Raw genomic sequence first — 12,879 nt, forward strand, 5'->3', positions numbered from 1 at the left:
TCACGAGGCTGCCGCTGTCCCTTGTGCCTCCCGAGTTAGCTGGGGGCTACGGACCATGTAGTGTGAATGACTCGGAGAGATGAGCTAGGGAAAATCAGATTATCCTTGGAGGTTAGTTTAACGGTGAGTGTGAACAATGGAATTTGGCTAGCCTGAGAGACACCTATCCTGGCCGCGGTCAGAAGTCGGGGAGGTCTGCACTCACCTGGTTCCTGCAGTTGAGCATCGGAAGCTCCAAACCTAGAGAGGTGCTGACTCAGTGGGACCCAGCAGCTTGGGCGCCTCTCTCAGTCCTCTCAGGCTCCCACGGAATTCTGACACGGTGAGTCCTGGCGTATGGGAAGGCCAGCAGGAGGCCTCAGCAGAAAGGTCTGACTGGGCTTTATGAGGGCCTGGGGGGCTGTGCTGCAGCTAGAAATGGTCTTACTGAAACTTTTACACACAGAAAGCCCACACACAACCAACACTTCTTAAATGAATCAACTTTTATTGCTACTTTTTAAAGCTTAATAGTTTCCTAAAAGGAGAACATCAGTTTACCTGCAGTAAAGTTACAAGCAGACAGCTATAGATAATATAGCCACTAGAAAAAAGAGCAGAGCTAAGTAATATGAAGAAAAAAGCAGTAAGCAGCAATAAAATACCGACATAAAACTAGCAGTGCAACAAGGTAAGCAGAAAGCAGCTTTACACTGAAAAAACAAAAAAAGGTATTTAAATACAGAAATAGCACCTTACAAAAAGATATTGAGAAATGTAAACTTGGTAGGTCGATTCAAGTATAAAAGTTATACCCCCAACTCTTGTACCAGAACGAAAGGGTTTCACAAACCCTGGACTGCACAGGGCACACGCCTTACTCCGTGCCAACTCAGAGCTGCGTTTCCTTAGCAGGATCACAAACAATTTTATTTTCTTTCACTAAATTATACAAGGGTAGACTCAAAATTGCCATTGCGTCTTCACTTCCCCAAGTACCAAGTCTAGATCAGCCACAGTATAACTGGTAGTTGCTCTGGAGGAAACAGACTCACTTTCCGTCCAGAAACAAGCATTGCACTGGATTTTTGCATGTCACGAAGCCACATTAAAAAGCAGGTGCTGAATACAAAAGGGGTTTGTTGTTTGCTATTGCTAATTTGGGTTACAGAGTCATAAAATTCTCATTTTGGGAGTTGCTTCCTAACATCCCTCAAGAACCGTGAATTCTCCGAGGCTTACGAGGTCGTATCATAAACAGAATTAACAAGATAGCAAAGGGGTTAAATAAGGGGGGAGTATCCCAGAAAAGTGAGGGGAAAATCAGTTTGTGTTTTCATCTAAATGCAGACTTCTCAAGCGAAAATATTTTGTGGACGTTCTTAAGTATGGTGTATTTAAAATGCATGGACCCTGCGGAGATTCATACACTGCATGTCCTGTAACAATCGACCCGAAAAGGCACATTTTATTTGTCTCAACAGGGAACCCATCATATTAGTTCAGGGTAATCATTAACATGCAGTTGTTGACAACTAGGGCCACGTTTTTATCTGTTGAACTTTGGAGAAGACTGTGAAAAAGATAAAAAAAAACCCATCCTGTAAACTTTAAAAGTTTAGTGTTGATAAAAATTTTACATAACAAATTTATTTAATCTGGCTACCTACCTCAAGTTTTAAAAATATTGTGGGGGTAATAAGGCTAATATTATCCTGTAGTTAATATAAAGCATCTTTACTCAGACTCCCAGAGTCTCTTAAATTAATTTTTATTCTTTCATATAACATTATATTGGGTCCAAAAATAAAAATAAGACAAAACCCTACACCAAGATTCCGAACCTAAGATAGAAGTTTAAAAAAAAGAGTGAAAGAAATGAAGAAAGGGAGGAGGAAGAAAAGAAGGGTGGCAAGGAGGGAAAAAGATATTTACTCTGAAGAGACAAAAATGAGGTAAATATTAATAAATCTAAGAACACAAAGATCTAGTTTGGCTACTTAATGAAACCCTAAGGTAATAATATGGTTTAACAAAGGGATCTGCAGAACAGTTTCCAGAATTGTATTCATGCCAGAACAGTGAACCCCTGCACTCACCATTTTTGTTTTCCATAAGTTCTCTGAAAAATAACTGGTTTGAATACTCTTGGATACTGAACGTAATGTGTCCACTTTTCCTCTTACTCTTCTGAATACAAAGAAAACAAGCAGAAGAAAAAAATCAAAGTATCACCTATCGTCCTTTATCAATTTCTACATCATGTACTCTTCAGAACTCTACTGAAAGGTCCCATCCAGGCTCCAATTTTCCATATGAGTACTTTCTACCATCCTGATTCAGTCAAGTAAACAGCAATTGTTAGAAGGCATCCACACCTGATACTCTACCATTAATGTTTAAATAAAACACCTCAGGGGCACGTAGTGAAGGAAACTGACATGGTAGGATTTTCACAAAGGGACTGGAGAACCTCACTATTCACACAGTTGTCTGAGAAGCAGCTGTGGGGACCTGGAGGTCACCTTAGTTTGCATGCCCAGAGAGGGCCAGCGAGTTCATTGGAGCAAGGTGTGCCATTCACAGTTGTTTTGGTTTTGACGTTCTGTCATGTACATACACTTATCCACATTATTACTAGGTCGTAAAGTAAGCGCAGGGCAAGTTATAGGAAAAAAGTATAAACATTCAAGTCGTCATACCCTGAAAAACATGTGTTTTGCTGTAGTTGTAAACTTTTTGCACTAAATCCCACTTCAGGAACAAAATAAATAATACCATAGGATTCACAACTGAAGCAGGCTTCCTGACAAAGCCTAAGGAAGCAGTAGCTTTTTTAAACTGCAGAAAGCAAGTCTCTCTCCACCACAGATCTACTCAGAGTGAGTGGAAATACGTGTCAAGAACGTTCACCCTCGTTAAGTGCTAGACAGGCCCCTCCTTTAGAAAGCCACAAGGCTCCAGCAGCCTGTTCTGGTCGATTTCCAGCAATAAGATGATTCTTGAATCAAAACCACAAAGTCAATCGGTGCTTTCACTGTGACACCGTGCAGAGTCTGGACTCTAACTGGTATTAAATGCACAATTAATAACAGTTACTTTCAGGAAAATAGATGATTCATGATGATGGGAAGTTAACAGAACCAGTGGATGAGAGAGAGGAAGGATGTGTGAAGCTGGGCGGTTTGCATTCTGCTTTCCCTTCACGTTAGGGCAGCCCCTGAAACGCGGGGAAAGGCAGGCGGTCCGATCCCAGCTGGCAAGGCGTCGGGTCAGTCAGACCCGCTGCTCGGGATCTCGAGTCTCCTCTGCGCTGAGCTGGCGTTCCGTGACTGACTCCTTTCTCTTCTAAGGCCGGGGTCTCTGAGGCTGCCAGGTGTCTTGAAAAACGTCTCATGATGTGTGTGTTGGAAGCTCTTTGGGGTCACTGGAACTGGTGACTAGAAAAGACACCAAGAGTGAATACAAACACAAGTGAAGTCAAATCGTTCTGACGCTGAGCCAGAGGCGGCCTCTTTCCCTGGGTCATTATGGCCCCCCCTTTGCTTTTCCATCACTCCCACCCGTTCGTCCCCTTTGCAACACTCAACACAACAGGGAATGACTTCTCACTCATTTTGCATGCAGAAAGGCAGCCCAGCAAAGAGGTTAAAAGTGTGGCGCTGGCCCCTGGGCCAGGGTCTGGGCTGTGCCGGGACTAGCTGGGTGACCTGGCAAATTGACACGTCTGTCCTCAGTTTCTACACCCACACACCGGGGATGGAAAAGTACAACTAGCCATGGCTGTAAGAATTAAGAGGTAATATTTATAAAGCACATTAGGCCATGTTAGGCAGATAGTAAGTGTATGGGTCTCGGCTCTTGTTTACTTGCTGATATTTATCCTCTCCTGTTAAATGTTAAGTATTTATCCCTTTAATGTTCTCTAAAAGGGAAGGGACCATGGTCCTGTTTACTGTTATGTCCTCACTGCCTAGTGATCAAAAAGCATATGATATGGTATGATCACCTTGTTTAAAAACAAAGATGTTTATTTTTCAATGTCTAGCAAACCCTGAGCCTTTGAGTAACTTGTCTAAAACATTTTAGGGCCCAATGTAACTTTTTCTGGGAAAGAAAAGAATCACTCTGAATATAATGCCTAATGCATAATACGAATTCAACAAATATTTACTGAACTACAAATGGGGGAGAAATACAGTACTGATTATACTGATTATAGGTTTTATATATTTTATATGAATATATATCTATATATATATATCCATTGCTTCCTAAACATTACATTTTAAGAAAAGACAGATGCTAGAAATCTTTGCATTAGTATCAAGACTTTCGTTTCCCTTGACTCTTTCAATACCTATACAATTAAATTTCAGGGTGGTCTCCTTTATTGACCTAATGCAACGAAAGTTGGAGAAATCATCTGAATATTTGGCATTCAGCAAAAATCCCCCTGAACCATGCCTGAATTAAGTGCCTCTAATTTTAATTAACAGATTGACAACCAAGGAATATTTTTGCCTCCAAAGCAAAGGAGATTCCACCATAAGTCTCTGTGCTTTACAAAATGATCAGACAATTCTGGGTCTGTAGCAGAACTTGCATAGAGCCTGACCTACAGCCTGTCCCAGTCATGTGACTAAAATAGAAGCTAAGCTGGAGGCATGCCCCGTCAGAGTGACAAGCCTGGTTGTGCCAAAGTGAAATAAACTTGAGAACTCACCTGCTGTAATTTTACTGCAGAGACCGGATGTGCCCCATAAGCGAGGGATTCGGGCTGGATGACAGTGTGTGATCTTGACATTACGGGACTCAGGTTAAGTGAGCATGAACCCTGTAGCTGAGGGTCTGCAGAGGGGAGTGGAGATGATTTTGGATTAACCATGGCTGCAGGGCTGATGAGGAGATGAGCTGCTGATCTGAGGCCAGGCAAGCCAAAATTCACAGGTCCTGTGTTTGGGAGAGCGGTGTGGGCAGCAGAAACTGGCCCAGGCATTGTGCGAGAATAGAGGACAGGGAAGGGGCCCAGTGCTGGGGACGGCAAGACCATGCAAGGAACACCAAGGGCCGGCGGCTGGCCCGAAGACGGCCCCATGGCATGGGGGGTCTGACCGCCCGGCAGGAGCACACCGAAACCATTTAATCCTGAAACAGAGCAGAACAAGGTGCATGTCAACACACATGAAGATCTCATTCCAGCTCATGTTCCTCATGGCCCCTTCCCCCGGGAGCCCCAACAATCATCCCAGCCAGCCAGGTCAAGCCCCTCTCCATGCTCTCCCACCCCCACGCTGCTGCTCCATAGCAGCAGCCACTCCTGAAATTCCACGTTCACCTGTGGGATAATTTGGTGGCTCCTTAGAGGGTTTGATGAATGTGAGCTACACTGAACCCAAATTGAGGAGGAAAGTCAACTTGGAAGAGAAGTCATGTCTAATCTGAAGCATTTCCAGCTGGAATTTTTATTTCCTCCCTTCAGATCACAGGCAACAAATTATAATGTTATCAATAGCATCCTGACTGTTTTGAGTAGAGAGCAGATCTGTTCACACATTACAGCTACGGCAGACTTCTTCACAGCCTGCTGAGCTCACAGAGACTTCGAAATTATGAGTTTACTAGGCTCGCTGTCAGATCTTTATGTCACTATAATTAAAACACTTATTTCTCTACCTGAATTTCAGTATCATTGGCTTCCTTTGCAATCCTATGTATTTAGTTCTATGCATTCTGTAAACATTCTGAGGAGGAATCTGTGGGCCTCACCACAGTGTCAAAGGGTCCCCACCCCAGAAGAAACCACCAGTCCCTGCGCTGGGCTCTCACTTTCTGTCAGTAGGAGTGAGTCTGGTTTTTGCTGGTTGGTGTATCCACAACACTCATATCATGCTTAGATTAAGCCCTCAAAAATATTTGTTAAAAGAATAAAGAGTGTTTTCTAGATAAGTGAGTAGTAAGTACCTACCTAACCTGTCAAATGAAAAGGAACTGGAAAAAGTTGATTTAAGTCTTGTTGCAGTAAGAGCAGCTTCATGTACACATTGCGTATCTTAAAAATTAGGTATCTATTATATTTCTGCTTTATTTCAAGATAGTAACAGCATTTACTGAGTCTTACTAAGTGTCAGGCACTATTATTCTAAGTGCTTTAGATGTATTATTAAATTTAATTCAATTTTCAGAGCATCCACATAAAGCAGGTGCTATTATTGCTATTATAATTGTTGTTACACCAGCAAGGAGGCTGAGTCTTAATTTCACACAGGTAGTAAGTGGTTTGAACATCCAGCCTCCTCACTCCAGGCCTGGACCCACAATGACATGCCCCCGTATTTCTGGATATTCAAGAGATCAGTGAGCTATAGCAACACAGTTGCCAACAGGTTCATATTATTAAACCGAGCCAATGCTAGGTTCAGCTGGATCATAAAAACAGAATCACCTTTTGAATTCATTGTGTTTTTTACCAAATAAAGTTTCATGCATTAAAAACAAACAAGCCCCACCCAAATTATTTTCCCATTATCCTTGAGGCAGATGAGAGTGAAAGCAGCCTCCACCATTACCTCCCAGATGGAGAAACAAGGGGCCACAGCGGCTCAGAGGCTCTACACAGCAGCTCAAGGGCCCACTCTGGTCAGGGGATGCGGACAAAAACTTTTTAAGATCCAGTTTATGATCTGCCTTGTCTAAGGGACTCTGAGACACGACGCCATCCCTTACCAGCTGGCGACGGCACATAGAGGTACTGCAGCAAAGAAGGATCTTTGATGCCTTCTCCGTCTTTTGAAGACTTTTCAATCTCAGGATTTCTTGAAGGATTTCCCCAGTCAGAAGAAACGAGGCCATCTGCTGTGGCCTTTCCCGAAACCTCCTTTGGAGCAGGGAGCCGGCCACTCATGTGAGCATCACCAAGGTGCACGGACTTCCCATTACCCATGGTCTTGGGAGAGGCAGTGTCGGTGGGATCTGAGGGTTTCTAAGCACAGCCAAACCAGGAACCAGAAAAGCAAGTCAAAACCCCAGTAGTAAATCTTAACAGCTTTCTCAAAAGAGCTAACATGAGCAGAAAGGTCACATGTGGCTGTGTGCCACACTGATTTTTGTGTATCAGTCATATTTAGAGGAATGGTCTGAAAATCGATGTCACATCATGTACTTCTGTAGGCTTCTGACTCTTAAGCACAGAGATGATGGAGATTTTACATAATAGAGAACTGGCCATGGTATTCAGATTGTGAAATAAACTTCTGAGCCACTAACATATAAAGGGTGTTGATGTCACAATCGTTTAGGGGCCTAATAAGGATTGCGGCACCAGCCCAAAGCCACCTTAGTGGCTGAGACATAGACCATCGGTCTTTCCCTTCTGTTCTGCAATCTCAGGCTAGGTACAAAACTAGAAAAACTCATTCTGGCAAGCGAAGGGAATAGAGAAAGGGTCTGAGATGAATGGACTGATGTCTGTGAAGCATGCCTAGCTGAACTGCAAACGGCCGTAATGACAATGCTTCTGCTTCTGCGAGTTTCATGGTCACATCCCATTAACCTCTGAATGGCTACCAAGTGGGAGACACGGGCAGCTCCTCTTTTCGTTCTTTTCCTTTCATAGCTAAGGAAGTGGGATCTCTGAGCAGAGAACTGGCAGGCACTGAGGCCCACAGCACTCATGTCCTGCCTCTCAAGTGAGGTGCCTCCTGGATTAAGACGATTATTTAAGGACAGCAAAATGACTGGGAGGATTGTGTACATGTTAGCAGTGATGGCCTCCATGTGGTGTGGTTATGGGTAGTGTTTTTTCTTTATACTTTTCAGAGTTTTATGCAAAGTGTGACTTTTATAAAAATTGCTTACTTTTCTTACAGTAATACTTGATGGCAAGATTTTCTGGGAGAACCAGCCCTCAGCTTCATACAAGTGGAGTTCGACACTCCTCATATTCCGCAGTCAGTAGCTTATTCCTATCTATGCACCTTTGTTAAGCAGCAGCTCTGGGCTGCGGGAACGCCAGAGCCCGTCCACCCGAACTCCCTTACCTTGGGTATGACGAGGGACAGAGGGCTGTCTCTGTCCCTACTTTGTCTTTTAGTGACTGGCTCCTCCTCGTGGGGCTTCCTCTCCTCGCCGAGGCGCTTCTGGACTGAGGGTGGGGATGACGGCTGTGCTGCTGTGACTTCCAAGCTTCCGCTGTCCCTCTCTGACCCTGGGGCCGGCCTCTCTTGCAGGCTCCTGCACAGCATGAACAGCGAGGTGGAGGGCACATATACCAAGGGCTGCAGGGCCGGCGTGAGGCTCTCCTCGTCTGAGGCCACAGAAGCGGCCGACACACCTGCTTGTCCCTCCAGACCACTCTGCTGGGAGAAGGCCTGCGAGTCCGTCTGAGCCACAGAGAATACGTGGTGGGCAAAAGGGCTAACGTAATATTCTGAGTCAACAGAGGGGGTGGGGAAAGGGGTAGTGGGGCCCAGGCTGTGTGGCAGAGGTGTCATTCTCTTGCTGGCAAAGGTCTCCCCCCTGTGATGAAAAGAAACACAATGGAGATCACCCAGTTACCACGCTGGAGTGGCTCTTAACTCTGCTTTCCTGAAGGGAGACTTCCGGAAGCTGGAGAGAACACTGCTCAGGCTGATGTCAAGGTCCACTCCCCGAGCACATGGTAGCTGACCCCAGAGGCAGACAGCCACGTAACCCGGATGGACGGTTAGGGCTGATGAGGAGCTGAGAGGTGGCGGGGACGAGCTCTCAGGGGCACCTCAGGTTAAAGCTAATGCTCCTCCTCTGCCTCTTCCACATCTGATAGGTACCGGTTACCCAGTACATACCTCTTACCAGCATATGCTTACCGTGGATACTATAATGATGAGCCTAATATTATAATGATTTATATTATTATAGTAATGGAAGCAATTCTCATTTCCTCTGTTTACTGGGGAGGAAAACTGAAGCTCAGAGACAGTCTGGTGCCCAAATTGATATATACTCTTACATTTCTCTTTAGGATGTGGCCTCTCTTTTCACCTACTCGTCTGGCTTTGGGGGGTCTCAGCAGAAATTGAGATAACAAGAAAAGTCTACTTTAACATCTAGTAACAATAGAAAGTGTTCAAAAGTGTTAGTTAGTATGGTATTGATAGCGCTATTGCTCGTGAGCTCTTGGGCCCTGGGAAGAGTTGACTGCAGGTACACAGAGTGGAACACAATGGCTGCAGGGGCAAGTCTGCGTCTCAGCCCCCCTGGAGGAGTAATCGCTGGCACTCAGCTCTGTGGAATGCCATGTGCCCGGAGAGTAGTGCGCCCTGTCCCACCTCTCCACCTTCAACCTCCCTCTCTCCACAGTAGCAGCACCGTCTGAAACGCAGGCACCCTGCAGTGCCTCTGTCCCTCGGGTGGGTCTTGCCGACTCACTGTCTTACACTATTTCCGTTTATTCCCGTGTCTGTCTGGCTCAGCTCAGGCCTGAGCCCCGGCAGGCCAGAGTGACTCACACGCGCTGCTGTCATCTGCTCCCATCCTGCCTCACGCAGCTGCGAGGTCTCCAGTGAACCCATCCTGGCCCTTTACCATCTGTCTGGTAAACCCAGATTCTTTCACTTGGCTTTCACAGAGTGTTGCCAACTTGCCCTGCTTGCTCCAACACCCTAAGCCCTCCTTAGGAATGATATTTCCTTTTACATTCTTATTCGGACAAATCATGGCCAAATTAATCAGCTTATGGCTCTCCCCACCCCATCCATCCACCTCGCAATCTGCTTCTTCCCACATTTGCCATTAAAAACCTCTCTTGGTTTTTTTTTTTAAACCTCTTTAGCTTTTCCTTTGATTCCTCTGATAATATATAACTTCCTTCAAAATCAGACCCAGACTTTGAGTCAGGAGGTTTGGGTTTGAATCCCAGCTCTGTCACTTATTTTCACTGTGACCTGGGGTAGGTTACTTAACTTCTCTGGGTTTCAGTTTTCTCTCTGTAAAATAGGGATACCATCCTCAAAAGACTGCTGTTACGATTAGATAAGTTAATATACATAAAACTTTTGGAACAGTGTCTGGTTGTCCACAGACAAAGCTAGCCGTGATGACGACAGAGTGATTCACGGGTTATCATGCAGCGTTGTGGTGCTGTTAGTACTGAGCTGTCTTTTTCAGTGTATTTGTCTTCTTCTTCCCCTATAAATTTTCATAGCTTAGGAGATAAGGTTTTCATACTTTTTGTGTCTCTGATGTTACCTCCTTCACAGTGTTGGGCACAAAGGGGAAACTTATACAATTCTTAACAAATGGCTGACTTATAAACAAGTTTGCTGAAGTTTACCTATCGATGGGTGGCATTTCAATTTGGTCAAAGTTGACACTAGGAAACAGAAAAGAATATGCTCAGAGTTCTTAAAGACCACTTACTGTGAACTGTCTTCTATCTTCTGTGGGTAAACAGCTGCCAGACTTCCAATTTCTAAGGAGTAGCCACCTGATCCTGAAAAGAAAAATGAAGGCCTGCAAATATAGCCACCAATTATATACAACAGAGTTAATTATTCACCACTCAGGGATCATAGTACTATCTCAAATCCATTCTGGTTTTGATTCAAAGCGAGCAATTTTCAGAAGCTAGCTGTTAATGGTGAATTCATGTCTTTTCAATTATTAGCAAGAAAACAAAACAAAGTATTGATTTGTTTTGTAAGCATTGCTTTGTAAGTCTGAAGAATTTCTAAGATACATCACAGACTAACCTTGGCAAACCAATTGATCTTCAAGGCACACTAGGATCAGTTTCAGGCAGGGGGACATGCTGTTCCCCGTGAAGTCTGCAACTCTTTATTTCTAACAACCATTCCACTTCAGGTAAGTGAGAAAACAGGCAGGGCCTCAAGAGCTGTTTTAAAATGCCAGTGCCTGGGTGGGGTTACAATAGCATGGCGATTGATGGGTTCCACGGATTTAGAAAAGGCAGTTACCTTGCTCTTCTCCATATGGGCTGCTGGGTTCTGAGTTTACGTTCCTCGGGATCCTCTCAGAAGCATGAGCTGCATTAAAGGCATCGTGTTGAGCCAGCCTCTGGTTTGCACAGAACTGAATATGGCCATATGTTTCCCTTTGCAATTCTGGTAAGACAGATGCAGTAACATCCACTAGTTCTTCATCTAAATAAATGAGAGAATTGGCGGTATTGTTATACAGCTTTTTAAGACATAGTTTTGAGAGCCTGTAATTGTAATGGAGCTAGTCTATAAATTAAAAACTAAGACAATCAAAGGAATTTTTATGAGCCTTGTCTCAAACCCCAATTTTTTTTGATGTACTATTATTTTTTAAGCATTAGTAGATGAATATAAAGTGAGACTGAATCCAATATTCTAAAATTACCTAAACTGCAACAAAAGTAAAGCAAGATGTTCTTTACCCCAAATTAGAATGGACCTGACATTTCAGATGGTGTCTTTGGGCAGAGACATCAAAGGAAAACCCAGCCCTGCTCAGCCCAACATGCATGTTTAGAGATAATAACCTTAATTGAGATGGGCCTCTATGCCACAGCTCTAGGGCAATAAAGTACAAGAATCTCTATTCTCTGTTACACTTTATTATTTCTTTCTTATGCAGTAGGAGGCCGAGTTACTAAGTGACCAAAAGAATAAGGTTAGCAGAAACCTCATGGTCCCAATGCTGCAGAACAGTGAGGATAACAGAATGCTGGGCCTTCGAGGCCCATTTTATGCTTAAAGGAGCCTGTGTGAAATCAGGACAGAACTCCCTATTTAGAACCAGGCTTAATTTCTATAGAAATAGTCCCTGTTGCTCAGACAGTCATTTCTATCCTGTTCATCTGTGCTGTTTTTTTCCTAAATTCAAAGCATGCACATTTTAATGATTAGCTAAATAAGCTGAAAGGCCCAGCTAGACTTAATTTTCTAAAACACATAAGAATTGAAAAAGTAAACCACCTTATGTTTTTTTCTTATAACAAAAATCCAGTAAATGTTCTTTTAGAAAATCAGAAATTATAGAACCAAAAATATAATGGGTCAAGACAGTAACACAGGTCATATTTACCTTCCTTCTTAAAACAAAATATTGGATAAAATATGTAAAATAATGGCTCTTAAGATATTGCACATCAGGACATGAAGGACAGTGACCCCTTAGAGACAAGAATTAAGTGAGGTGAGCTCTGTGGTGGCCCCAGCTTAGTACCTGGAGAACATTTCCGTGTCCTGGGAGCAAGGGGCCCAGGCAGAGCCTGGAATCTCCGCAGGCTGAGCACGGGGCTGGGAGTCCAGTAAAGCCCAGGCAGCTAGAGTTTGAAGGGCAAAATACTGGAGAGGAGAGCCACACAGAAAGAACACTGGCGAGCCACAAAGGGCTCCCTTGTGTACTCAGTGGAGTACTCATACATGTGAGAAACCTACCCAAGGCCAGGATCAAAATGAGTAGAAGGAGTCAAGTGTCTGCAGCTCATACAGGGCTGGGAATAGAATAGCATCTGTTGCCATGACGTGGAAAAACCTTGTAGTTCACGGGTTAATGGTTAGAATGGTTAAAAGGGTGTTTCCTCAGCGGTGGGGACAATGTACTCAAGACTAAAGGCTGGTAGAGAGTTCTACCTACCAGAGCTTACAAGCAAGACCCAACAAGATCATTGTTTCCAGTAATTTCAGCATCCCGTAACAAAGCTGGAGAACATTTTCAATACAGAAATATTTAGGACCTAATAATAATACATAATTCTCAGTGTCTGGCATACAACTAAAAATTACCAGGTACACAAAGAAGCAGGGAAATATAACACATAGTAAGGAGGAAACTCAATTCAAATGGGCTTAGAAGTGACACAGATGATACAATTAGTAGATAGCACATTATTCCATAAATCAAGAAACTATAGGAAAGACTGAGCATGGT

The 12,879-nt window shown here is 43.8% G+C and overlaps 1 protein-coding gene across 2 annotated transcripts in view; it reads right to left on the reverse strand.

Moving 5' to 3' along the window:
• Positions 1 to 467: 467 nt before the first annotated feature.
• Positions 468 to 12,879, reverse strand: part of E2F7 (E2F transcription factor 7) — a 37,477-nt gene continuing 25,065 nt past the window's right edge. The window contains exons 8-13 of one of the 2 annotated variants that reach the window (XM_036877173.2): positions 10,935 to 11,120; positions 10,378 to 10,450; positions 8,019 to 8,211; positions 6,706 to 6,961; positions 4,706 to 5,127; positions 468 to 3,419 (exon numbers count right to left, since the gene is read on the reverse strand). In XM_036877173.2, coding sequence (XP_036733068.2) covers positions 3,252 to 3,419; positions 4,706 to 5,127; positions 6,706 to 6,961; positions 8,019 to 8,211; positions 10,378 to 10,450; positions 10,935 to 11,120 — 1,298 coding nt within the window. In that variant the 3' untranslated portion in view covers positions 468 to 3,251. Of the gene's footprint in view, positions 3,420 to 4,705; positions 5,128 to 6,705; positions 6,962 to 8,018; positions 8,497 to 10,377; positions 10,451 to 10,934; positions 11,121 to 12,879 lie in introns of both variants that reach the window. The other variant, XM_036877172.2, reaches the window with a different exon arrangement.

Source organism: Manis pentadactyla, chromosome 10 (assembly GCF_030020395.1).
Source record: "Manis pentadactyla isolate mManPen7 chromosome 10, mManPen7.hap1, whole genome shotgun sequence".
Classification (NCBI taxonomy): domain Eukaryota; kingdom Metazoa; phylum Chordata; class Mammalia; order Pholidota; family Manidae; genus Manis; species Manis pentadactyla.